General features: G+C 50.6%; 2 protein-coding genes across 11 annotated transcripts; one reads left to right on the top strand and one right to left on the bottom strand.

Moving 5' to 3' along the window:
• The first annotated feature begins 849 nt into the window (after positions 1-849).
• Positions 850-7,391, top strand: HDHD3 (haloacid dehalogenase like hydrolase domain containing 3). 10 transcript variants are annotated; one of them, XM_090022166.1, is made up of 3 exons: positions 3,765-3,873; positions 4,949-5,044; positions 6,394-7,391. In XM_090022166.1, exons 2-3 carry the CDS (start codon positions 5,036-5,038, stop codon positions 7,135-7,137), a joined length of 753 nt encoding a protein of 250 aa, XP_089878292.1. In that variant the 5' UTR covers positions 3,765-3,873; positions 4,949-5,035; the 3' UTR covers positions 7,138-7,391. The 10 variants fall into 10 exon arrangements, with proteins under 10 accessions (XP_089878297.1, XP_089878296.1, XP_089878290.1 ...); XM_090022167.1 differs by having other exon boundaries at positions 3,809-3,847; XM_090022171.1 differs by lacking the exons at positions 3,765-3,873; positions 4,949-5,044 and adding an exon at positions 850-895.
• Positions 7,235-26,446, bottom strand: BSPRY (B-box and SPRY domain containing). The gene is made up of 6 exons (XM_090022173.1): positions 26,094-26,446; positions 24,711-24,809; positions 22,890-23,120; positions 18,664-18,689; positions 16,946-17,070; positions 7,235-10,325 (listed from the first exon to the last, which is right to left on the bottom strand). Exons 1-6 carry the CDS (start codon positions 26,379-26,381, stop codon positions 9,802-9,804), a joined length of 1,293 nt encoding a protein of 430 aa, XP_089878299.1. The 5' UTR covers positions 26,382-26,446; the 3' UTR covers positions 7,235-9,801.
• Positions 26,447-26,908: the final 462 nt, after the last annotated feature.

Below are 26,908 nucleotides of genomic sequence, written 5' to 3'. Positions count from 1 at the left end.
CACCACTGGTAGAGAGACAAGACCAAAGCTTTAGATCTAATTCTTTATAGTGGCTGAGTTTTATCTGCAGTCCCCTGCTGGTGCCCCTCGCTCCTGACCTGCAGCCCCCTGCCCCACACTCTGGACCCACAGTCCCCAGACCCTCACTTGCAAGCTGCAGCCCCCTGCTCCTTCCGTCGCCCAGCTGCCCACCCCTGCAACCTTTTTCACACAGTGGGCTGCTGTCTACAGCTCAGCCTGCTCCACGAGTTGCAGCCCCCTGCCCCATATTGATCAGATGCCGCTGCAAGAGGAATGGATAGAAAAAGGCTGGTGCTAGGATCGTGGGGATGTCTTCTGTGCCGAGGCAAAGAAACTCAACTGAACTTGGTAGGTGCCAGGACCCTCGGGACATCTCTGCTGCCAGGCGGCTAGACATTTCCCAGCTGCAACCCAGGTCCCTGCACAGCTCCTCCCAGTGTCTGCAGGCACTGCTGCTCCCAGACATTTGATTAGATTTAAAAAACCTGCCCAGACAGAGATTGGATAATCAAAAAAGAGGACATGTCCAGGAGAACCTGGATGTATAGTAACCCTATAATGAGAGTCCTGTAATGTAACTGGTTACTGCTAATACTGAGCCCAGGTCTTCTTTGTGAACCGTAGGGAAAACTAACGCGTGGAGCCCTCATGCCAGAGAGAGTCCGTGCGGCACCTTTGGTGCCTGCCACTTTAAGGGCTCAGAGCAGGCAGCTGAGTGGCTGGCAGGTGCAGGCCCTGCCCCCCATGATGAGGCAGTCACATGACTGCAGATGGGCCATGGGATTGGAAGAAGAGGCTGAGTAGCCTCCATTTTAACTCAGCGCTGAGGCAGCAGTCTGCTACCTAGCTGCTGTGGCTCAGCACGTTCTTGGAGGTAAGGGCAGGAGCTACTTGAAGGCAGAGGCCCCCAATCCTGGGGCATGACTGAAGTCTGAACCCTGGTGGGGCAGTTGCCTCCCCAGTGAAAGGTGGGTTGGGGTGCCTTATAACCCCAGCTGCAATGAGCCAGTGAGTAATTTTAGAGCAGGAACAGGTAGTAGGGGCCAGGCATGTCTGTGGACACCTGAGCCCATGGGGTGTAAGACCACGAGCCCCAGTGCGGGGGTAGAAGTGCGTAGGGGCTCACACAGGGTAAGATGCCTGGTGGTGCCTGACAGGCTGCGTGAGGGGCATGGAGTAGGGTCTGCACAGTTGGGCCTGAAGGGCTGCACAGGGGCCAACCCAGGCAAGCTGCCCAGAGAAGGGCTAGTAGCTGAGTTCAGCCCAGTGTGAGGCATAAGGCCGGTGGCTGAAGGGCTGTGTAGAGTAGGGCCCAAGGGGGACACACAGGGGCTGCACAGATCCGTGGCCCAAGTGAGGGCCACTACACATGAAGCTCAGTGGGAGGGGGCAGGGTGAATAAGGTCCTGTGAGAGGGGGTGGGGGGGCAAAAGTAGTATGCTAGAGGCCCAGCAAGGGGCAAAGTTTAGCCTGGCCTCGCATGGAGCTGTTATCAATTTGCAATGCCATCTATGAGGCATGGGACATGATATGGGTAGGTCAGAGCTGTATGTAACACTCCGGGCATCGGGGCATTAAATGGGCAGCCTCCTGCATATTTATACCAAGATATACCAAGGTGGGTGGGCTGACATTGGATTGGCCTCATAACAGCCCCCTGTCACACCCTGGAAGGTTTTAGAAGAACATCTGAAAGAAAGAGCAGTCAACATATGGAAATGGAAATGACACACAAATGCAGCATGGGTTTTCCAGAGATTGTGCCAGACTAACCTGATCACTGATTTGTGAAACAAAAATGCTTTTTCAAAGGAAACATGGAAGATTTAATCTTTTGTGTGAACTTCAGAAAGCCATGGAAGCTATATGGGAAACTTACAGTTAAGCTAAATTTAAAGTTTCTGTAATACTTATGCCCATTTTCTTGAGTACAAGAACTCGAAGCTAGAGGAGAAACTAAGGCAAAGTGACAGGAAGGCTGTGTAAGACAAGACAGTAGGGTGGAAGGAAATGAATAGAGAAGTTCCTCAAAGGTCACCCTAAGACGGTGTTCTAACTCTTTAGACACAAGACACCCCTCAGAAAATGTCTGCTATTTGTTTTCACTTGTCTTTTGCCGACAGAAACATAACGGAGTAATAATTCTGTTGCAAAGAACACACAAAGCCCACGGCAGGTCAGAATGTTTTTAATGTAGTGGATTCCTATTTGAAATCTCTGGGTTTATCTTGTGAATCATGCCTGCCTTCCTAACAGTGCCAGTGGCACCCCACAGCACCCTTGAAAGGATCTTGAGGCACCCCAGGGGGTCATGACACCCTGATTGAGAATCACTGCTGTGAAGCCTGACTTGATGTAAGTGATTTAGGCAGCAACAGTAGAACCATGCTGATGACACTTGCTGGTGATGCAAGAAGCACCATTGATAGAGAAATGGGGTGTGTTTCAGGAAGAATCAACTCACTTTTTCAGGACTGGCACAATAGAAATGGGAGGAAAAGAAGGGGCATGAAGTGCAAGGTCATGTGCCCCACCCAGGAGAATGTTTGCCATAAAACACAGGCTGTATTGGAAATGGCAGAGGCAAAAAATCCATTACTGGGAGCCACACCAGGTGGATGTAACAATGCTGTTCCACAGGGCTGTGACGCAACCATGTGGGGAGCTGGTTGCATTTGAAGAGCAGGAGCTCAAACAGAAACAGGTGTAGGGAAAGGGCAGCAAAAGCCATTCCTATAGAGCTGCCTGGGCCAGGCTGGCTCTTTTGACTCAGTACTTTGTTATTTCATGCATCAGGCCAAATCAGTCCAAGTGTTTCTGACTTCCATCCACTGAGCAGAGCCCAATGGTTCAGGTCCATGTTGTGTTACTCTTCAGCCTGGGTGTTTCAGATGCTCCAAATCCCTGGCAGGCATCCTACGTGCAGGCCTCAAGCCCAGAGGTCATTAGGGTTCAGATGCCCCCATGTCTTGTGTGCCCTTAACAAGCCAAAGGAGCAGGCTAAGGAGAAATCCCCCATCTCCATAAAATAGGCACGTAGCTGAGATCCTTGCATTGGGAGACTTATAGTATAGCAGACTGGTAGGGGGCATCCTCAGTGCACTGGACAGGTCCATGCCCCTCACTGCCATTCTGGGTGTCTGACTTGTGAGAAAACTGCCTCACGGCACCTCTCCTGCCAGCTAAGCCCTTTGGCTCAGTACAGCCCTGCCTGGAAGGGTTGGCAGTGCTTTCTGTAACCCCGAGGACACGCAAGAGGAAAGGGCTGCTCGGGTGAAGGGTGCAAGCCCTGTAGTGCAGGTCAGCCATGAGCCCAGCAGGCCTGTGCTACCACTACACTAGAGAAGTACATCAAGGGCTTGGTGAGCAACTGTTCACCAGGACACCCAAGGGGAAAACGAGGAGTAAAGGCCACAAACTCCTGAAAGATCAATTCAGGCTCAACATTAGGAAAAACTTCTTCACAGTCAGGCTGTCCAGACTTTGGAATAAGCTCCCTCCAGAGGTGGTGCAGTCGTCTACCCCGGAAATCTTCAAGAGGAGGCTGGAGGGTCGCGTGACCCCGGCTGTCTTTTCTGCTTGGTGCCGGGGGCTGGACCCGACGATCTGCGAGGTCCCATCCCCCTCTCCATCTACGACTATAAGGGGCGGGGCTCCGTTGCTCACGCGGTCGTCCCGTGACGTCAGAGCCCCCCCTGGGGCCCCGCCCCTGGCGCGCTGGGAGGCTGCGCAGCCGCCCCACCGTGGGGATGGGGGGGTCATGGCCCCCGAACCGCGGCGTTGGACCGGCTCTCCCCTGGATGAGAAGTGCCGCGTGCGCTGGCAGGTGCCGCCGCTGCCCGGGTGCTTCGGGTACATCCGAGTCCCCGAGGTGTCCGGCGGGTCCCCCCGCGCCGGCTGCAGGGATGGGTTCAGGGGCAGGGAGCACAGAGCTGCGGCCTCTCCCCCTAAGGCGCTGCCCGGGCAGCGTCCATCACTGGGGCCAGGTCCCACAGCCGCGCGGCCCTGTCTGCTGCACGAGCTGCTCCTGTTGCCCCGGTCGGTGCTGGAGCACGCAGGACGTTCCCCCAGCCCCTGTGGAGCCACTTGTGCAGTGGGACCTGGGCCATCAGACACGGGGAGGGTCTGCCTCTGCCCGGGGCTGCTCACACTCCCCCCTCAGCTGGGGTTGCTGAGGAAAGAGCAACAGGTCCGGCCTTGCCTCCACCCGGATGTGGCTCAAGGGTTGGCCCTTCCCTCAGGCTGCAGGGTCTGTGCTGGGGGGAGTGAGGTGCCTGAGCCCCGTGCCCAGACCTCGCTTGTGGGAAGGAACAGGCAGTGCTCCCCTTTGTATCAGCACCTCGCTTTCACTGGGGGCGGATGTGGGGGCTGCCTATCCCATGACAGTGACCACATGTCTAGGTTTTCCCACATGTCCTCATTTTTGGCCCCCAGGCCTTGTGTCTGGCAGGTTTTTAAACGGCAATCAAATATTTGGATTTCTGTTGTACATGCACTTGGGCAAGGGGGCTGTGGGGCAGGAGTGAGGGGAGGCTGGGGGGGCAAGGACTTAGGAGTGAGGAGCACGGTCAGGGCACAGGCATATCACTGCCCCCTGCCCCCCCCAGTTGTCCTCTTTTTTTTGATACTGGAAATATGGTAGTCATCATGGCCAGATAAGACTAAACCAAGCAGCAGGGAGCTACGGCCCTTGCTCGGTGCAGCAGCTGGGTACGTCTGCGGCACGAGCTAGCAGTCTCAGTGACCTGTGTCCTCTCAGCAGCCTGCCCCGCCGGCCTCAGTCAAGGGTCTGCAGCCTCTAGGAGCAACTGGCCAACTCAGTGCAGCTTTCTGAAGGCAGCTGCCGCTCCTTTGCCAGTGCTCCCCCAACACCTAATTCCTGCCAGCATCCCTGCCCCAGAATCACTGACACATTCTGGCTTCACAGGCAGATGACACCATTTGCCAGGCCACATCCAGCCCATGAGCTGCAGGGTGCCAGCTCCTGTCCGAAGCATTCACAGACTATCCAGGAATGTGGCATGTAGGTGTTTGTCTCTGCGGAGAAATTGGTTGCAGGCTGGGGACGATGAGCCTCCTTCTCATTTCAAGACAAAGTGGCAGCATGTTAAGGGGGCAGGATAGTAGACATTTGCCCTGGTGCTGCCATCTGGAAAGGGGATTTCATTCAGTCATAGTGCCTTCCCTGAGACTGGGCATCTCACACAGCATGTGGAAAGGAGTCCTTACCCAGGGAGCATGCTGTTGCACTATTTAATTGTAGGCAAAGTTCAGTACAAAGACAGCAACTAGCTCGTGATTAGATCTGCCTTTTGGGTGTGTAGTTTTGTGTGAAGCTTAATTCCAACTCTTAACTACTTTTAGTTTTCCTGCTGAACAGGTTTGGCTGTTTCTCCCAGAATATTATCAGGTTGCTGAGTAATTCAGTCCCTCCAGCACAGGCTAGTAAACTGAGAGCTCATGTGGTTTTATAGAAGCCCATTGTCTCATGATACCCTCTGTTACACAGCAGATTTATAAGCTTAGTTGTTAACCTGTTTAGGAATAGGAGGATTTCACTTTGTTACAGAAACTTGGCAGAGTTCAGTAGGTTATAATGGCCCATCTACCGCCATTTATTTGCCTTGCACTCGTTTTCCAAGTTGGTGGCTGTGGAGGCCAGGGAATGCTGTAATAGTACAGAAAATAATTAAAATTGCAACTCAGTGCTAACCCTGTTTGAGTTTCTTGTGTAAGCCGAGAGAGGTTGTAAAGTGTTAACATTTAGGATCTTTGTTGGCCACCTGCATAAATTAATGGGAGGAGGTAAATCACTTTAGAAATGAAGTTAGCCTCAATATTTGAAAGAGTTTCACACTGGCTTCAGGAGCATATGCTGAATGAACTGTCCTGAAAAGTGATGGCTTCCGTACACCCAGAAAATGTCCAGGACTCAACTACCAACAGGTCAAGCTTCCCTTGCTCTGCCCTGCTGTGTCTCAGCCCTGCAGGGGATGGCTTCTGAGAGGGGAAATGAGTTTCCACAGAGACCGGGGGCGGGGGGGAAGGTTCCCAGTAAGAGGCCAGTTGGTGCTGCTGGTGATAGGTGCAGGTGATACATACCCAAATCTGCCAAGAACTGGTCTGAGACCCAGAAGTTTGTTTCACACCAGGCAGAGAACAGCGATGGGCTGGAAACCACTTTCATTCACAGCACAGCTGGATTAAATATGACCCTGAAGCTGAAAAGTGCTAGAGCTTTTATCAATCCCTCAAGCTGATTACTGTCCAAAATGCTCCTTCCCCTATCAATCTTTGGCTGTGAGAGGGAGGGTGAGGTTTGTGGCTTGTCTGGCTTTTATCCCTGCATTTGTTATTCTAGATTCTCCTTAGTCCATAGGCATCAATGAAGCCATGCTTAGGCTACGGTTATTAACATGGGACGTGAAGGACACATTAATCCGGCTCCGGCACCCAGTGGGAGAGAGCTACTCTGCTGAAGCCCGAGGTCATGGAATCCAGGTGGAGCCAGAGGCTCTTAATAAGTCTTTCCATCAGGCCTACAAAGTCCAGAGCAAGCACTTCCCTAACTATGGCTTGAACAGGGGGCTCAGCTCCAAGCAGTGGTGGGTGGACGTTGTGAAACAAACTTTCAGACTCTCTGGTGTCCACGAAGATGCAGTCCTTGCACCTATTGCAGAAAAGCTCTATCAAGATTTCTGCATTGCATGCAACTGGGAAGTGTTACCAGGTGCCACGGAGACTCTGAGGCAGTGCAGCCAGCAAGGCATCCGCATGGCTGTCATTTCCAACTTTGACAAAAGGCTGGAGAAGATATTGTCCCAATGTGACCTCAGGCACCATTTTGAGTTTGTGTTCACCTCTGAGGATGCTGGCTTTGCCAAACCTGACCAAAGGATCTTTCTGAAAGCCCTCCGCATTTCAGGGGTAGCTCCCCAGCTGGCAGCTCATGTGGGGGATGATTACATGAAGGATTACAGGGCAGCCAGAGAAGTGGGCATGCACAGCTTCCTACTCAAAAGATCTGGGCAGGCCAACACATGGGAGTCAGATGTACCAGAGGAGCATCTCTTGCCTTCACTACCCCACCTGCTGTCTGTTATCGAAAAGGGTTAAGAGGGAGCCCCTGACATCTCACCAGAGCCCTCCAGTGGGAAAGCAGGTTGCAGACACTCCTAGTAGGAAGAATAGGGACCAATGGTGCTGCTACATGGAGGTGGAAGGCTGTGTGGCTTTATTTTTCACCAGGTGGATCAGTTACACTGTAGATACTGTTTGGTGTCATTTCCATGCTGCAAAGAGGCACTTACTGTCACCATATACAGCAAAACCCTAGGGAGAGTCTTAAAATAAAATCCTTATTGTGCTCAGTGTTTTTCAGTCACTTCCTTCCATAGCTGTCCAAGAACTTTGCAGGAATGGGTCAGCATCACTACCCTCATTTTCTAGATGGGGAAACTGAGGCACAAGGGGAGGGGGTGATATTTATGATCACTCAATAAATTAGTGGCCAAGCTCGGAGCAGAACTCAAGTCTTCCAGCATGCCAGTCTTGTGCCTTGCAAGTGACAGTCCTGCTCACAGGAGATAGCCTGTGCCACTGGGAACAAGAGTACATGTTTTTCTGCAGACCAAACCAGAAAAAGAAAACCCTTCTCTCCATCAGGCTTTCCCCCCACTAGTGCAAAGGGATGGTGCATCTCCCTGTGTAGTGTGGCTTGCTGTCCTGCCAAGGGGCCTCACCCACAGAGGAAACAAGTGGTGTTGCAGCAGGGGCAAATATGGGTGGGGGCTGCATACTGGCTGTGGTTAATTCTGTACACCTTTGTCTGAGCTGACCATAGCCCTTGTGCAGCTGGCACTGCTTTCCTGGGCTGCACTGACTCAGGAGGCTGCCACTGTCCTTACTGCAATTCCCCACACAATGCTTTCCCCTGCACCTGCCCTCAGCTAGCATCTGCACTTGAAGAAACTGGCCCTTTTCTTACTTTTTGTGTCTTTGTGACAAGGTATTTAGCAGAATTCACAGATTTGTTGGAATCTGACAGGGCTGTGCCATGAGCATGTCTGCTGTGGCCTCAAACTTGCAATCTCTGGGTTGTCAACCATGCACCTTAGCATCCACACAGTGCCAGTCCTGAAGAAGCTGGTGTTTCTTGGAAAGTTTGTACCTCAGGCATGACCCTGGCAATACATCCCGTGTTATCTACCCCCAACACCTTTCACCATCATGCTTACACTGTACTTGAGCAAACTGCGCAAAGCTTCCCACAGAGCCACCAGTGCGCGGCATCACTGGGAATGTTGGAAAAGAAAGCAGCTCTGTTTGCTGCTCAGCTGGGAATGAAAGAGCCAGTGGCCATTTCTTTGCCCAAGTCTTGGCAGGTGCCTTTCAAAATGCTGCTCACAGTGGTTAAGGGCTGTTGGTTTGGCTCCTATTTCACCCAGGAGAGCATACAAAGCACCAACAGACTCTCCGTGTGCATGAAAAAGGCCTAAAAGATTGCAAAGAATAATTTTTCCAATGATTTAGTAGGTCTAATAAAAGATATCACACCTACCTAAAAAGCCTAGTCTGCTCGCAGTGGTTGCCACATGGCTGCTAGTGACTGCTTCAGCCGCCCTGTGACAGGGCTACTGCCAGCTGCAGTGAAGACCAGTCCTGAGAGCCTGCAATGTTCAGGGGATTAAAAAATAAAGGGAGTTGACCCCAACTGACTGGGTCACATCTTTCTTCTAAACCTACGTTGTAGCCAGACCTTCCAATGAAGGGTTTCATACTGTGTTTATTGAGGGGCTTTTCTCTGGCTCTGATCTCTCCAGACCTGGGCAGCTCGCATGCATTCACTAACTTAGCCTTCCCACATTGCTCTGTGGGATGAAAGAGCAGCCATCATATCAGAGGGGTAACCTGACTCATCCCAGTCTGAACCACTTCCACAGCCAGGTCCGCATGCAAGACAGAGTACTCTTCCTGTGATGGCTGAGTTAGTGGTGAAATTCATCTTCCACCATAGGCACCTTCACTTGTTTCTTGCATAATTTTTCCCCAAGGAGGCAGGTGGCAGGGTCCCCAAGGTCACTACACCAATGCTTTCTGCTGGGACAACAAGTACGCTTTGCAGACACAGAACAGAGCACAGAAAGGGTCAGGCTGAAACAAAACAAAGAATTCAAGTGGGGGCCCAGAACATTAGAAAAGGGGCAAATATAGCCCCAGCTTTAAATGAAGATGACCATGGGCATGACAAGTAGGGCAGTCTAAGTTGGATGCCTGGAATAACACTGAAGCATTTCATCAATCAGTCTGTAAGTATCCAGAGAATAAGGAGGTGATAAGTAACAGCCAACATGGATGCGTCAATAGCAACTCATACCTGGCCAACCTAGTTACCTTCTCAAACAAGGTGACAGGCCTCATGGATGGTGGAGGGGCTTGGCAAGTCCTAGATGCGAGACACCTCACATCTTTTAATACCATCTCCCATTACTTTCTAAGAAAAACAGGTCTAGATGGAACTACTGTAAGGTGGGTGCACAACTGATTACATCATGCTTGTGGAGTAGCCATCAACCACAGATGAAAAGTAAAGAGCAGGTATCTGGGGTGAAGGCAGGATTCAACCATGTGCCAGTGCACTTAGGCTACCCATCCCATCCTGGCTACTTGCCACCAAAGAAGATACTTCTGGGGTCTGTTCTGTGCTTTACATATGTGGGGAAAGCTTCTTTGGTTTTCCCCATGAAGGAGGAGCTTGAACATCTGTCCTGCCAGGCCTGCTCACTGTACAAGAGAGATACTCTGGTCAGCCACAGCCAGGACGGGATAGATGGGCTCAGTGAAGGTTTCTCGGTGGGAGTGAAGGATGATGCAGGAGTTAGGGTCATAAAACAGAACCTCTCCCCCATCAAAGTCAACCAGGACCCCAATCTGCATGGGGCATTTGATCAGCTCCACAGTCTGATGTTGGCTGTCATGTGAGAACGTGAACTCCTTGTCATAGCGGGAGAACACCCATGAGCAGCTGTTGTAGCCCAGCCGGGCTTCATCTCCAGACCCTTTGCGCTGCAAGGAGCCATAGGAAACCCCCAGCTTATACGCACAGCTCTTCTCCACGCTGACCCTCCAGGCATGGATCCCTTTGTGAAAGGCCTTGGCAGCCAAGGCATTGGGCCAGTGATCAAAGCGGTCAGGGCAGGCTGGGTAGGTCTTTGCTTTGGGGCTGAATGTCAAGGTCTTCTTGTCTTCCGACAGGGCCAGGCGGGGGCTGATAGTTTTCTCATCCACACAAATTTCTTCTGAACCTGCCAGGGAAGCAAAACAATGAGCACAGGTTCCGCAGCTGAGGCAATGGCACTTGGTTAGGCAAGGGGGATCAAAGCTCAGCAGCAGAACTAATTTGGCATTGTTATTCCTGTGGCCGTTCAGGCTGGGCTGAGGCTGGGTGGGGCAGGGAAATTCCTTCAGCTGCTGCCCATACAGCACCTAGGCCTAGGGGGATGAAACGTCCTAAACCCCGGGCTGTCAGTCAGACCAGCACCTCTCACCTGCACAGAATTCACAATCTAAACCATTAAGCTGGCCGGAGTGTCTGAGAACCCAGGGCCAATAATGAGCTGGAATAGAGCAGGGAGTGGAGCCAGGCAGCGGGCTTAGCTGACAGGGAGGCTACATCCCAGGACAAAGAGGATTCTGGGATCTCGGAGGTTTCCACTCAGACTCTTTAGACCAGCTTTTCTCAAACTGGGTCATGACCCAAAAAGTGGGTCACAAGAATATATGAAAGGATCGTGAACAAAACTTTAAAAAAATGGATCAACAAATTTAAAAAATGGATTCTCCTTTAAAGGAGAAAAATGTGGGAAACTGCGGCTTTTCCCTTGCAGACTGGCAGAGCTCCAGCCTTCAAGGGCTGCTTGGGGCTGGGGGGAGTGAGAGGAGGGCGATTAGGCAGGGGGTGCTGTGTGCATGTGCACGCACACATGCATGTGGCACCCCACAGTGTGGAGAGCAATTCCCACAGCTCCCCGCAGGTAAATCTACCTCCTCTCTGGAGCAGAGCCATGGCTTGAGGGGAGTGGCGGTGGCAGCTCAACCAGAGTGGCAGGGTAGAGTCATAGCTAGTGCATGAGCAGCTGGTGGCGAGAGAAGGTGAGGGCTGGGCACCCCCCACCCCCAATCTGTTACTTCCTGTGCTGCTGGCAGCATGGCTAGTGTGGGGGCTCAGGCAGCAGTGGCAGCAATAAGTCTTGCCACACTGCTCTACCCTCCTGCGCCAAGTCCCATCTGTTGAGCTGTGGAGGTGGCTCCTGCCCGTGCCAGCATAGCCAGGCTGCAGCCCCATGCCCACTGTGGATACACAAATCTGGGAGGGGCATGTGCCCCCTCATGCTCCACACCCACACCCCACACACTGTGGGGCTGGGGCCTGGGGTAGGGGGCTATGGGTTGGGGGTGATGGGCACCAGCAGGGCCAGGGGACTGTTTTCTACTTAAACTATTTACTGGGTTGGGACTGGCCATCAATGTTTACAAATGAGTCGTGGTTCAAAAAAGGTTGAGAACCACTGCTTTAGGCTTCTCACCACATCTCACAATCCCTGCCTGCGGTTTATGGTACCATGCCCTGCACTGCAGGATATTTCTTCCACAGTCCCAGATGGGCTGCACAGGGCGACTGTCCTCAGCAGATCCAAAGCCTAGGTACAAAGCTGCCTGCATGGTTGCCCAACATCTCTGTTCTTTTTGCTTTTCAAATTCTCTGAGTAAGGAACAGAAAAGGTGACGCTACTTGGGTCACGTCAGCCACTACCGGGGCGGGGTTTCTTTGCCTTGCTCTTTCCCTCCACTTACTTGCTTTGTGTCTTGAATCATCACTATAGAAACTAGGCAGACAGCAAGTGAACCACCTCCTCTCACAGTCACCACAAGGCTCAGCCCTGCTACACTTGTGGGAAAGAGCTTGCTTATCCTGGGCAGATTCTGACTGGTGCCCAGCACCCTAAACTGCTGTTTCAGCCCCTCACAGGATTGGGCCATCAGAGAGTACAAACCAATATGCAGAACCCAAAGCATGGCAGTCCAAAGCCTGCTGCCAGTGACTCCAAAGCGGGCAGGGGCAGACCCCAGGTGCCCTCAGCAATGGTGGGAACTCAGCATTTGCTTCTGAATTAGCCTCTACCTGATCCTCCAGCAGCATGGCAGTAAGGCAGCCCGATGCAGTTAATTGCAGCAGCTTGAAGTGAGAGAACTATGGCTTTTGCTTAAACCCTAGCTTCTGACATTACTTGAATTAGGAGAATAGCATCAGTTGTAGCAAGGCAGGATGAAAATGCCCCCTGCATTCAGCACAGATGGTACATTACACATGACGTGGTAGCTTTGGGTGAGGGGGGCCCTTGACTGTTTTCCAGTCCCTGTTCCCAAGGTATATGCAACTTCACCCAGATGAGAGACACACTGACAACATGCCAGAAGCCTACAAGCTGCACTTAATTCTTACGAAGCAGAGGAGGATACAACTGCCCTTATCTGTAATGCAGAGGGGGAGCCCACAGAGATTACACACATCTCCCTTCTGAATCTAGGCAGAGCACTGCAGGCTGGGGTTTGTGCTTTAAGGCTTATCTGCATGGGAAAAGTTTGCTCATAGAATATTTATACCAGACTAACACTCTGTATGAACACACCTTTCCTGAAAGATGAGCATCCAAGCAAGGAGCTACACAGTATGACCTACACTGTTAGAATTCCTGGGTATAGAAGCCTTTCATCCTAATGAATTCCTCTATAGAAGAGGCCAAACCAGATGCTCCTGGTTCAGAATCTGAGCTATGTTTTAAAAGGTCCTCTTTATTTGATCTACTCTGTGTCCCCAAGCGTTTATACCATGCCAACCCACCAATCACTATGGTTGCTGGGTCCTCATACATAGTTGAGGATAGTACTTCTTCTGGAGAGACCATCTGCTATACAGATCATTTCAGTCTGGCTGTTCATTATTTGTGCATTACGGGCAGTGCATTATTTCTATTTAAAAAATCCCAGCCTGCATCTTCAAGCCAGCATATTTGAATTTAGACTCCTAAATTAACCTGGAATTAGGGTTGAAATCCTGGACTTAACAAAACCACCATTGCTCTGGATATTTGTAAAGCAATGTCCTACCCTGCGCTTCTAAGAGCATACAAGCATGTCAAGCCATTGTAACATGGAAGAGATGTGACACCACTTAAGATGTTTATCCCCTTTTTGAACTTCACACCCAAGCTGTGTTTCTAGGCAGTTTCACTTTTACTTCCTGCCCACTGACAGACCCCAAAGTTGTAATATCTGGGCTGCAAACACTGCTGGGGATGCATTGTCCAAAGAGAATTTCTTCTTAAGGCCACGAAACAATAGATGTTACACCCTTGCCAACCCAAAATCTTCAAAAGCCACAGATCTGCCCCCAAAATCAAAAGAGTACCTTAAAAAAATCCAATTATTTTTAAAACTCACATTTGGATTCTTTTTCTTTACTTCATTTTACCACACTCACATGGAGCACCCTACAAACAAAAGGGCTAAAAGCTCTCTCTCAAAATGAAGTTCCCAACCAGTTGCCTGCAGGAGCTAGGACTTCAAATAAAATAATTAATCACAAAATGCAATAAAAAGTTAGGCAGGCATGGTTCTTTGGGTATATGTGGTATCTTTTATTAGACCAACTAAATAGTTGGGAACATAGAACTGGACGGGGTCTTCTGGACTCTCAAATCCAGTCCTCCACATGGGCAGACAACAAACACACACAAAGCATAGCACCTGAAAAACCAAGAACATCCTACAACATGCCATAGGTGGAGAGGCCGTTGAGAGAGCTGACAAGTTGCATTCAACATTAGCTAAGTTTTTAAAGCCATGGGGCTCAGCTCTGTGCTGGTGCTGTGGCAAGGGGCTTGCTTCATTTCTGTATCTTAGATCCTCTCTTCATAGTATCCCCTGCTCAAACAAACAATGGTGGCATGTATTGTAACCAGGCAGTTAGGTCACCAGGACATTGTCTTTTAAAGAGAAACGCACGAAATTACTGTAATACTGCTGCCTGGTGTCACTGTGTCCGCTGAACTGAGCAGGTGAGAGCTTGGTACATTTGAAAAGCCTTGTTAACAAAAAAACCTCTGTTTCATTCATTGTGCAGACCTCCAATGCTATGAGCAAATTAAATGAAAACAGAAGAAGAAATGAACTATGACTTTCATACAGAATAATGCAAAAAAGAAAAAGTGCTACCTATAGACTTGGAAACCAGGAGCATTGCACAAAACTAGACTAGGAAGAATGAGTTAACACTGTTCATCTTTGCAGCTTCTGAGGCAGAAACAAGGTCAGTGGGCCAAAATACTTTTCATATGTATAACAGGCTAAAAGACAGGGGTGCCTGAAAAGTATTGGCCCCTAGTGACAAGTTCAGTGAAACAGAGGGGGAAAAGCTCAAAACAGCCTGCCTAGACTTATTTGAGGTATACTGATTTCCAAGAAACAACACAAGAAAAACATTCTGTGTGAAGAAACAAGGGCCTACTAAAATGATTGGTGGGTAACCCAGCAACAGCTGGTAATAAGAGATTTTCATATGGAACAATAGGACCTTAATGAAATCTACCTAAAAAGAAGGAAAATTTTTCTAATGGCAGACAAAGTTAGCATCGGGAAGCCATTGGGGCAGGCAGAGTATGTGAAACAGCCAAAGAGCAGGTTAAATTATTTGTCAACCCCAGTCCTAACATGTATGTGATAAACCAGAAGGTTCTGTTACACACACACACACGCATGCACAAACAGAGGAAAGGATGCAACAGCTGGCCACTTGCCACAACACTGCATCAAAAGAGCATGTAGCAAAGGCTCAGACTGAGCAGTTTTGCAGTACATGGGGATGGCATCATGTAGAGCACAAGGAATGCCCAGGACTGGGGAAGATGCTCACAAAGTACCACAAAGCCAAACCACTCTGCAGGAGCAAACCACAGAGGCAAACAAAAGGACTTAGCTCATTGTGCAGGCTATCAGAGAACCATTCCCCTACATCTCCCACCAAAAGGAGGGCACCTCCACAACCAGGATGCAGCAAATTTTTGGCTGTGGTGCCGATTAGGGGGAAAGGATCATGATGAGGCACTGTCATTAGGATAGTAATCAGGCCCAGAAGAAATGCCCATAAAATTCAAAATGGATGCCAGAGCACAAGTAAACGGCATCCAGGAGATAGACACCAGGAAGTTTAGCTGACACCACAACACTCTTATCATACATCCCTGAGAAGTTAGCAGGACACGGAGGGCATTCACTCCACATAATGAGGAAATTCAGTGTTAAGTACAGATCAGTGGTTTTCAACCTTTTTAGACTCAAGGTCCCCCTCATTAGATTCAAGACCCACCTCAGAACATGCCAGCTGTTAGCTTTCACTCATTTTTTGACAACAAAAGAAATAATAAAGTAGTTCTTCTGTTGCCAAGAACTCAGAAAGGTCACAACAGGTCAGAATGGGTTTGATGCTATGGATTCCTTTTTGGAATCTGTATTTATCTGGTGAATCACCTGTAGGTGTTTGCACACCTAACAGTGCTATTACGCAACACACTTCAGTAACCTTAAAAGGATCTCATGGCACCCCAGGGTGCCAACAGCACCAAGATTGAGAATCACCAGTTGCAGTAGAAAAATACCAACATTGTTGTGGTCTGCACTTGCACTGATCTAAACAAAGTGATAATGTTTAAGTCCTACAGTCAGTCCACTCTAAAGGATATCCCTGACATGCTGTCTGCAGCAAGCATATTGAATGTTGCATCTGAATATTGTTAGATGAGAACAAACAAAGAAAGCATTGAGTTAGACACTTGAAACACTCTATTGGGATTAAAGTGCTGAGAACACCCTCTGGTATGATCACATTGAAAAATGAGACCTGATCCAAACAGCAAAGTGAAAGTGATAATGCAGTCATCAGCACTGACATGGCCTACACAAGAACAAGCTCTCTTGGCCATTACAGACTTTCAGAATGGGAAAAGAAAACAAAAAAACCCAAACCTTGAGTTATCAGTGGAGAAGGGAACAGTGCTGGAAGAAAATGCATCCGGGACACAATTCTTGAAGGACACCTCAGTTTGGTACTATTCAAAAAACGGCCCAAAGAAATGGGTATCTTACCAAACATGAGTACAAGGAACTACTGATGATGCATGATGCCCCTGGCAGAACCTGGTAGCTATTGCCAACTCTGTTACAATGCACAACATTATGCTTATATCCACGCGTACAAGGAGCAACACATATACTTCACTCAAACTCAAAGAATAGAAAGTCTAAATATATCCTGCTGCTGTTACTAAATGTGACCATTAACAAATGCATCTTGAAACTACTCTTTATTTGGAAGATGCATTGTATTGCTGCAGTTACCTGGTGTGCTGTCCTTTTATGAGAGGCACAGGATATGACTGAGATCATTGCTACTGGGTTGCTCTCTGTGCAGCCTGATCTGGGCAGCAATTAACAAGATGCTTTTGAGAGCCCTGACCACTAAACCCCATTTAGTTCACCCTGTCCCCTGGGGCTCTCCACTGCTGTGAGCAGTCTGAACCAAGACAATAGCATTTCCGTCCTCTTCAGAGCCCACTGCTGCTGTGGAAGCTGTGACTGTCTGGAGATGAATACCTGCTAAGGGACATTCCTGTCTCTGGGTTCCACTTGCACATTTACACACCAAGAATCCCAGGCATGCTTTGAAGTTATATATTTATTCCTAACACCCATTTGCTTTTAAGTGTGTGAACCTGAGGCAGACAATAACAAACAGGCAGGATGTTTTCTTGAGTGCAGATTCAATCGCTTTCGCCAAGAGATTCCAGAAGGACATGAGCCAGGCACTGACCTGTTGTACAGCAGAGAACAGCAGAAGCCCATAATCGGTGCAATAACGGACTCTGAACACACTTCTGATTAAAATTTAACTTCTCCGACTCCTGCGGTTCCAAGATCCCCTCTGCTGCCTCCGTCCTGGCAAAGGAAACAAAGAGTTATTTTTGAAGAGTGTTGCTTTATTGAGAGATGCTTACATAAGCCATCTGTCCTTAAGAAGTGTGACAGAGATATTGAGCCAGACTCAGTCCCAGGAGCAGTGCTGACTGCAGAGGAATTACACAGGGGACATGGCGGCCTCTTTACCTGGAAGCCCAAGTGATATTTTCTGTTGACTTTGATTACAGGCATTTAAAAAAAGCTGTTGATATTTTACAATAAAATCCCAAAAGGCTGAGAATCAACAGCTTCACTGCTCAGTTGACACAGAATAAATAGCTCTGACACAAGCCCACAAAACACAGGAGAATGCAGCCAACATGGTGAGATGGGTAAATTAGATTTCCTTGTGAGGTCTCCCACAGACAAAGCATCATTGTTACAAAGGAGGGATAGACAGTAAAAGAACAGGCCAAGACTCCTGATGTATTTAACATGGCATAGAAAGAGACCTGAAGGCCTGACAAGTTTGTGCAGTGAGCAGTGCATACATGAATTTTATCAGGTTTGTAAGGAAAGACTGAGCCCTTGAAGTCTGCTACTAATAATCTGCTCTACAGTCTTTTTTATTCACTGAAACTAAACATAAAGCAAAAAAAACCCCAACAAGTATCTGGGGAGAGTAGTCCAACAGGCAGATCCTGCACTGAACAGTACAATAATTAGAGTATTGCCACAGGGTGCAAAACCTGGGCAGGACCAGATTTCTAAAGGTATTTACCAGTAAGTGACTGTCACTGCAAAACCTTCCAAAATCCAGCCCTGGATTTGTGTTTTAGCAGATGGCAGCTCAAGGTCAGTTCCAGCCTATAAATACACCTGGTTCTCCATTTTCAGGTGCTTCATGAATGACTTCTCTGTTTAATAAGGAGGCTGCTAGAATGCAAAGCCCTGTGTGAGGGAGTTCATAGACAACTCTGAATGATGCTTCCCTCTGTGAGTGTCCCAAATATACCCACAGAACAGGAGTACTGAAGGCTCTGTAGAATAGTCTCTACCTCCTGTCAACGTGCCAGGTGAGGATGTGATCCATCACTGACTCGACTCAAGGGAAGTTTTTCCACCAGATTTAGTAGGACCTAAATAGTAGATAAGCAAATAATCTACAGAGAGTGAGAGTCTGTGCCCTGCATTCAGGCCCATGCATGTATGCGAGTGTGCCCGTGTCAACATACATATCAGTTTTAATCTGTGCAGACACATATGCATAGATGCTAGGGTCAGAACAGACCTCAACAGATCATTGAGTCACATGCCCTAGCCACTGTGGTTTCTTGGTCCCATATAAAACAGCAAAGGTTTTCATATCTAAGCCATAAAACAGCATGCAAGGCAGAGCCTTAGTATGACATTCTGGGCAAGGGACATTAATTTGCATGACGACTTAGCTCCCTTGTGCAACGTCCTGAACAAAAGCTGCAGTGGCAAGGAAAAGGTCAGCATCACCTTCTGCCTGAGCAGTGGCATACTGCTCAATGCTGCATGCAACCTGAAGCCTGGGCACAGGTGGGTCAGCTAATAGTGCAAGTAAGAACCAGCCTGGAAAAGGTCTATGCATGGTGGATTACTAACCTCTCGAAGATCTCCTGCTCTGCATGCTGGGGACAAAAAGAGAGAGAGAAAGTCACCAAGGTTATAATCTTCACAAATAAAATCCCAACCCTGGAGACTTGTCCATGTCTCACTGTTTGGAAAGTTCACCTATTCGCCTTCCATTGTGATGCCCAAGTGTCCCCAGACCCATCAATGTATAGGATCCTTCCAGACAGATCAATCCCATTTTTGAAAGAGCCACTCAGATACCACGTGAAGAACTGCTGCAGTACAAAACAAAATCCCCACAAATCGCACACCATTAGCTAAGACATACCATCCCTCCCTGGAACCTGTATGGTAAATCCTCAAACAATTGCAACCCATACTAAAATAAGATCCAATTCTTAAAGAGATCGTCCCAGAACCATCCATCTTAGCCTTTAAGCAAGCACCGAACCTTGCCAATCTCATCATCAGAAGCAAACGTCCTGTAGCCCAAAACGCACCAAATGGATCCAGAGCATGCCAAGACAAAAAATGTAAAACTTCCAACACATCTCCACCCTCCCCACAATAACTACACCCCACAAAAAAACCATCACCATTCCTAGATCTTACACCTGAACCTCCAGAAGTGTTACATATCTCATCTAGTTCACTAAATGCCCTGATGGAAAATATGTAGGAGAAACCAAACAACTGTGTACTAGACTGAACGTGCACCGAAAATCTATCAAAGACAAAAGCACCCAATTACCTGTGGGTGCACACTTCTCACAAGACAACCACTCTCTCTCCAATCTCTCAGTTCTAAACTTTAAAGGGAACTTACAAAACACCTTTTGTAGATGAGCCTACGAATTTCACTTCATAAATCTCCTGGATACAGAAGTCACGGACTTAATATAGACATTGGATTTATGGCACATTATACCCTGCCTGCCATCTGATAACCCCAGGCAACCTCTCTACATTTACCAGCTACATTCCATCACCAAGTCAACATCCCCCTTTCCCCCCACCCATACCTGTCTGTCTCACACCTATTGTTTCCCATTCCCTCTGATCCTCACTGCCACGCATTTACATTTTCACAGACTTGCATTTTGCATATTGGTTTCTATTCCATCCCCGAGTACACAAAACAAAAGCAGACTCTCCCTATACCTGAAGGAGGGTGTTCCTTGCAGAGAAGAAATTTTCCAACTATTTAGTTGGTCTAATAAAAGATATCACATTTACCCAAAAAGGCTAGTCTGCTGAGGATCCTTATAGTCAGTCCACCTTGCAGTCAGTCCACTTCAGGAATCCTCCCACCCCTATACACCAGCATATCCCAGAATGCTTTGTGATGACACCACCAATACTCTTGCTGGTGATTTGGATTAGGTGGAGTACAGCCACCCTCCCAGGGAGGCAGTAGCTTCACACCCCCATCCTTTGCTGCTGGGAGGCAGGGAGCAGATATAGCATACATCTGCTTAGTCTCTAGCATTGGGGTGGGCAAAATATGACCCACAGGCTGGATCCAGCCTGCTAAGGGATTCTGTCTAGCCCACGGTGGGTCCCTCAGCTCCATCCAGTCCAGGTACAGGGGGCAGCCTGGACCCTGGCATGTGTAAGTCCTGCTGTCCCCAGGTGTGGAGGTGCTGCCTGGCATAGCCTGCCCCATCCCCATATGCAGCTCTTGGGCACACTGGGAGACAGTCTGTGAGGCTGGGCAGTGGGGCTCTGGGGTGGGGGCAGCACAGTAGCCAGACTTGTTCTTCCTGGCAGAGCCCGCCATCCCCACCACTGCTGGACCCAGCTCCACTGCCTGGCCACCCTGGGACCTTCCACCCTGCACCCACCAGTGGGGGTGCTGGACAGAGCAGGCAGGTGGGAAGGGTCTCCATGGAGACCAGCCTGGGACACATGTGGGCAGGACCCGTTTGGCCAGGCAGATGGGATGGGATGGGATGGGATGGGCCTGCAGGTGGGTGGAAGCAGCGTTTGGGAATGGGACAGGACAGATGCATGGGGCCAGGACTTGGATCACAGGGTGGTGACAGCGTGGGGCTCTGCCTCCCCTAGCCAACTGCAGCACTAGCATTTGGGGGTGGGGCTGCCACCTCATGGCCTACTGGTGACAAGATGTTGCTGCATATGAGCGCCAGTGACAGTAGTGGTAGCACTGTGCACAAAGTCTCCAAAACTGAGACCCTCCCAAGAATGGTCCTAAACACTTCAGTGCTCAAGGAGCTTCTCCAGCCTCCAGGAGTCTAGACATCTCCTTGGCACCACAGTATGAAACCCCACACCCAGCCTATTTGCCAGCCATGCTTTCTCCCCCATGGTCCAAAACAGGCCACACTCATTAGTAATAGCCAGGAAGCTATAGATAAGGGATATAATTGCCCTGCTGCCTGACATCACCACAGCATTCTTCACAACAGAACGCTAAAAGGAAATTAATTTTGGTAGGACAGAATTAGCCAAGCCATTTACAGAGGCTGTGACCTTCTGCAAAACACCCCAGTGCCCTCTGCACAACTAAAATTATATACAAATTTACTAGCAGAACTATTTTTTAACATACTGGCAACTACACAGCCCTCATTGCACTTAAACCCATAGGAAGCTGAATGCATTAGCACTACCATTACTGCCCTTCATCAATTGTTTGACTCAGGATGTGCCAGAAATTGTAACTGCTATAAATCTGCCACCACACAGAGCATGTCCTAGCTTCCCATCTCGTCTGGGTGAGGCACCCAGGACTGGGAACAGATGAAAGATCTAATGAGTTCCTGTTCGCAAACAAGCTGTGACTGCCATCACCCAAAGCTTCTCTCTCTCATATTATGGATCTTGCGTTCCTCCATAAAATAAGAACCTAAGTCTTTGTACAGCATGTAATTAAGGTATGCATCTACACAAGATGCTTACTGCAGAGTTGCCTAATTAGCTCCACAGTAAAACATCACCATCTACACGAGCAGTGCTATTAGGCTGCAGTAAACTCATTAACTCTGTCATAGGACAGTACTGCCCAACATAAGTACTATTCTATGGTGGAGTTATTTACTCCACAGCAATGCACATGTAGACAGTGACTGAGGCTGGGGCACAAGGGTGCTACAGTGCATGGCTGCCTACGTGTTATCTCTGCACTGTAGCACCCTTGTGCCCCAGCCAGCCCCTCTGCAGCAGGTTGAACTAGAGCAGAGCAGCTCCAGGCTGGCAGGCTGAGCCTCCAGGTCCCTTGCCAGCTGGGGTTACGCCACTCCAACTCAACATGCTGCTGTCCCAGGCACATGTGTAAACGCTGTGCCTGGGAGCAATAAATTCTGGGGCAAACCACACCATAGGTTATTCAAACACACTAACTGCATGTGTAGATGCACCCAAGGTGTGGAATTTACTATTGTTGGAGATTACAGAGTCAAATCCCAGTGCTGCCTAATTCTGTGACCAATCATATTGGCAGCTACATGGGCTAAAGTCAGCAAGTCCAGATCTCATGCTAAAGGATCCTATAAAACCATTACAGAACTAGGACAGAAAATATACTGGCCACAAGTATCTGAAGGGAAAAGAATTATTAGAGTGGCTCAAGGTGATGTAGCAAATAATAGGAGGGAACTGAGCAAAGGGGCACTCAAGCTACATGACAGAAGTGCCCTCACTTGATAGATGGCTGGACAATCTTTCAAGTGAAAGGGTAGATGTCCTGACGTTTGTGCTGTTTAAGGAGTAAACAGAGCACTGGAAAAGCCAAAATGTAATCCAACTGATCTAAAGGGCCTTCTTGTGCAACTAACCCCAGATGCTGAGGCCCACCCTGGCTGGTCTAGAAGGAATCATCTGCTTGCTAGGTTGAAGGGTACCTAAGGAGGACACCATGCAGCAGTTAGGATTGCTCCAAGCCAGCACTGGGTACCTGAGCTTGGGGCGCTATTCAAATATTCTACCATCACCTCAAGGGAGAACCCAGGGAGATCACATATTTCGGGAATGTCCCTTGCCTGCTCCTAGCTCTTGGAGGGAAAGCCACATTTCTCCAGGGATTCCAACCAGGATAACTGGAAGCCCCCAGCTGAAGGAGCTTGGCAGAGTCAGGCATGCAAACCCCAGTCCGTCTCTAACTCCAACTCCTCATCCTAACTGCAACTCGCTCGTAAATTGTGACACTCAGCACTCACTGGCTACAGTAAGGGAAGCCAAGCAACAGCCTAGGCCTTTCTAACCAGCCTCCCAGTACAAGAATGTGGCATCCTTACCACAAGGCCACGGTCATCCAGGTTGGTGATCATGTCCACCAGGTAGGTCCGGAGTGTGGCCAGTTTCTGCAAGGACTCAGTCCAGTGTGCTCGCTGGGTCAGGATGCTCTGGTGAGTCCTCTCCTCTTCTGTGTGTACCTTCTCCAGCAGCCTCTGCTCTTCATTCTCACACACATTTCTCACGAAGATCAGTCTCTGAATCACTGTTTCTCGGGCCCAGCTCGCTGCACTCTGCACAGCAAGGGCAGGGGAGAGAAAGCTGTCAGGCAATCCTGCCTCAGCCCAACTAAGAGCACTAGAAATGCTCAGCTGAGCTACTACTAGCACCAACTCTCAGTGTACTCTGCTCCCATTAACAGAGTAAATACAGCTTAAGTCAGAGTGATTATATTGATACAATCCAGCAGGAGTGAGAATCAGAACCAGCTCTATTTTCCAACCTCCCAGTCTTCCCAGCTATAGTGTTTCTATGCATTTCTTTACACCATGCTGGCAACATGTCTTAGCTGGGATGGCCCACGGCATGCCCTGCCCCCACACCCACACGTTCCACATCCAGAGTTATGAACATGCCAGTCACCCCCACTGGCTGCACTTGAGCGGGCCAGAGGTTTAGGCTTTGACAATGGCCACAGGTAGAGACCCTCGAGTGGCCTCACCAACATGTTTCCAGGTTTGGAAACCTAGAGGGCAGAGTATAATTGGATTCATCCCAAGTGGAACACACCACCACCATGCCAATGTGCCCGCTGATATCTATCACCACAGAACCCACGTAGCAGCTCGCCAGTGAGCAGAGGCCCCAGACTTCAGTTTCATCTATAAAGCAAGTTTCATCCCACTTGCTGCTTAGGGAGATGATCTCATGCTGATAAGCAGAGCTTGGCTCAGGAAAAAAAGCACTTACACACACACACAAAAAAAACCCATTTAACCTGCAGTAGTAAGGACTGGGTCCCCAGACTTCAAACTTGCTGAGTCCCGCAAACCCTGTACTGCTCAGGATTTGACCTAATGAAAATGTCTCTGCACTGATGTCCCATGCAGTCTTTGCAGCCCAAATATTGCAATAGGACATGAGCTGCTGGAAACAGAACTGGCCAGTCCTTTATTGCTACTGCCCCACATGAGGGAAGTAAAGACATTGCCAGCAGGAAGCTCAAAGCAGCTGGGTTCCTTGAACCATTCAGTGGCATTATGCTAACCCACGGAAAAAAAATTTTCATAAATGGGGCTGAACTAATTATCAGTCAGGCTAACATCCCATGACATGGCACCTGCAGTGCAAATAGGCCTAGAAATTAGTGTAAAATTACGTTGATGCTGCCAAAGCAGAGTAATATGTACGTGGGAAGAGGCTGGCGAAACACCCACAAACTGAGCAGAGAGGAGCAGGTTCATGATCAGGGCCCAGCTCCAATGTTGATGGGACACTGGGGTGAAAGAGTGGGCATCTGTGAGACTCAATGGCACTCTGAGGGCATGATGTTAAGGCCCATATAAGACAGCATCTCTCTTGGGAGAGGCAGGATACTCAAAAACTGACCTCTCAGAAGTGCTCCTGTGCAGCCCAGCAATAGCGAGGATTGGCAGCAGCAGGCTGACCCATGGACCATAGCTGGGGTTTACTGCTGTGGGGAGCCAGGCATTATATGAGCTGTCTAAAGCAAAATGGTAACCTCAGAGTAAAGCCACCTCAGGGACCCTCTGCAGCCAGCAGCAATATTGCTGACCTTGGGACTTCAGCCAGTGAGATGCAAGGAGGCTGCACTAACAAGCTCTAGTCCATACTACCCAACACAGGAAAGACAAGACAATTACCAGCGTGCTTTGGTTCTTCCCTGGCAGCACCTCTGCCACGTACTTGGTAATCGTGGCACTCTGCAGCTGCAGCTTCTCGCACTGATCCACGATTTTGTTCTGAAACACAGAATTGCAGAGCTGAAGGCCTGGCCTCTTTAGGAGAATTCTTTGCTCTTTGGGGCTGACAAGCTCTCAGCTGGTGATGGTGTCCCAGCCAGACACGTCCCCTGCATCCAGAAAGGTCCCTCCCCTGTGTGCTTTTGGCTTGCAGCTCCATTGCCCCCAGCCATAAATGCACACTATCGGAGCAAGGAGAAAATAAAGCCCAGGCCCTTTGCTGCTTCTAAGCAAATGTCAGCATTTTCCTGGAAAAGGTCACTGAACAGGCTGGAAATGACTCTAAAAGCTGGTGTTTTAGTCCAATAACAACTGTCCTTGTAAAGGGCTATCCTGGGCCCCTGATTACTAGCACTATCATCTGCACAGCAGACCATGGGGAAGAAAGGAAAGGCAGTGAGATAGCACTACATGCAGAACAGCTGGGTTCCTCACTGCACCGCTCTGGCACTGTGATGGGTGGGAAGAAGCCTGACGGCAATGGTCTCTGGAAATATCCCTGGGGTAGAAGTTCCCCAGGACAGCCTCCTACTCGCAGTCAGAGACATATGCCGGAAGAGGGAGTGGGCAGCGCCAGGCCAGACCAGGCCAGTGCCAGCTCCCTGTGGCTGCAGGACGGCCCCTGGGGAGTTGCTGCAGCCGGACAGAAACTGGAGCAGCCCTGCAACTGCTCCAGCTTAAGTCAGGACCAGGCAGCTTCTCGCCTGGGCTCTTAAAGTTGCCCTCGCCTCCTCTTGCAGCACAGCTCAGCCACAACAGAGCCCCTGGTGCCTGTAACAGGACAATCCCCGGGGTCCTCAGGACTACTTCGGTGGATCTCGAGGTGTGGCTCCCCCGCTTCCGGAGGCTTCTGGCACCTGCGTGGCCTCAGGGACACTCCCAGGGCTGCCCGACACCCTCCCACGTCTCCCGCGCACCGGCGGAGGTGCAAGGCTGCCCGGCACGTGGCCACGCCGCTCTCTGCCGTGGGTGGAGGCGGCTTTTTTCCATTCGTCCATTTCAAGCGGGGCGCGCGGGGGCCGGCCCGGCCCAGCCCCGCTCCCTCCCCGGCCGGGCCCTGCCCCTGCGCCGCACCCGGCAGGACGGGGCCCGGCCCTGCCCTGCCCTGCCCTGCCCCGGGCGCCGCCGCCGCGCCAGTCCGTGCTCGCACCTGCCGCAGGCAGCGCCCTGCCCGGCCCGGCCCGGCCCGGCCCGGCCGCTGGGGAGGAGCGGCGGCCGCGATCGCGCCCGGCCGGGCTGGAGGGGAGCAGCCCCGGCCCGGCAGTGCCCCCCCGCGCGGCTCACCCGCAGCTCCTCCGCCTGCTCCTCCACCGGCCTCACGCGGTGGCCGCGGCAGGCGCCCAGGCTGGGGCAGTGCGCGCAGACGAGCCGCTTCTCGGTGCAGCAAAACCAGCCCAGCTCCAGGTCGTGATCCGGGCAGCGCTCCGCCGCCGCCGCCGCCCAGGCGCCCCGCGCCGCCCCGGCCTCCTGCTCCGCAAGGTCGCGGCCGCCGCCGGGAGCCGCAGTCCCCTCGGCGGGCAGCGCTGCGGAGCGGCCCCCCGGCCCCGGCGCCGGCGCCCGGCGCCCGGCCATGCTGCGCGGGGCACGGAGCTGGCGGCGGCACCTGTCTCAGGTGCGGGGCGGGGCGGGGCCGGGCCGGTGGCTGCAAACTTGGAGCGAGCGGGGGGGGGGAGGGAGCCAGCCCGCCCTCGCCCCTCCCCTCCCCTCCCGCGGGACGGGCGCAGCGCCGGCCCCAGCGGGGCAGCTCCCCTGCGGGCCGGGCCGGGGCGCTGCGCTGGTGCGCCTGGCACCCTCTAGACCCACTTCATCGGAGCTGTAGGACATAAGCTCTGCTGAGCGCAGCTCACTTCTGGGTGCGGCTGGGGGGGTGGGAGCACACCGGAGACGTGTTTGCCCTGAGAACGGGTTACTGGTTAACCAGTGTGCCAGCCTTGAGGATGCTGCTGGCTGAAGGGATGTGGATTGACTGACCCGCTGGAGGCTGTCTCGTCTTCTGTGGCGATCACGCTGGCGCTGCTGACAGCGGCACAGCACGGCAGGGTTCACTGGTGATTTGCGTTTTTCTTTTCCTGGCTGTCACAGGGAGGGATGGAAGATAG

This window comes from Crocodylus siamensis, chromosome 11 (assembly GCF_052110815.1).
Source record: "Crocodylus siamensis isolate JL-2025a chromosome 11, ASM5211081v1, whole genome shotgun sequence".
NCBI lineage: Eukaryota > Metazoa > Chordata > Crocodylia > Crocodylidae > Crocodylus > Crocodylus siamensis.
The sequence above is the reverse complement of the archived record's forward strand: the minus strand, read 5'-3'. Positions and strand labels throughout refer to the sequence as shown.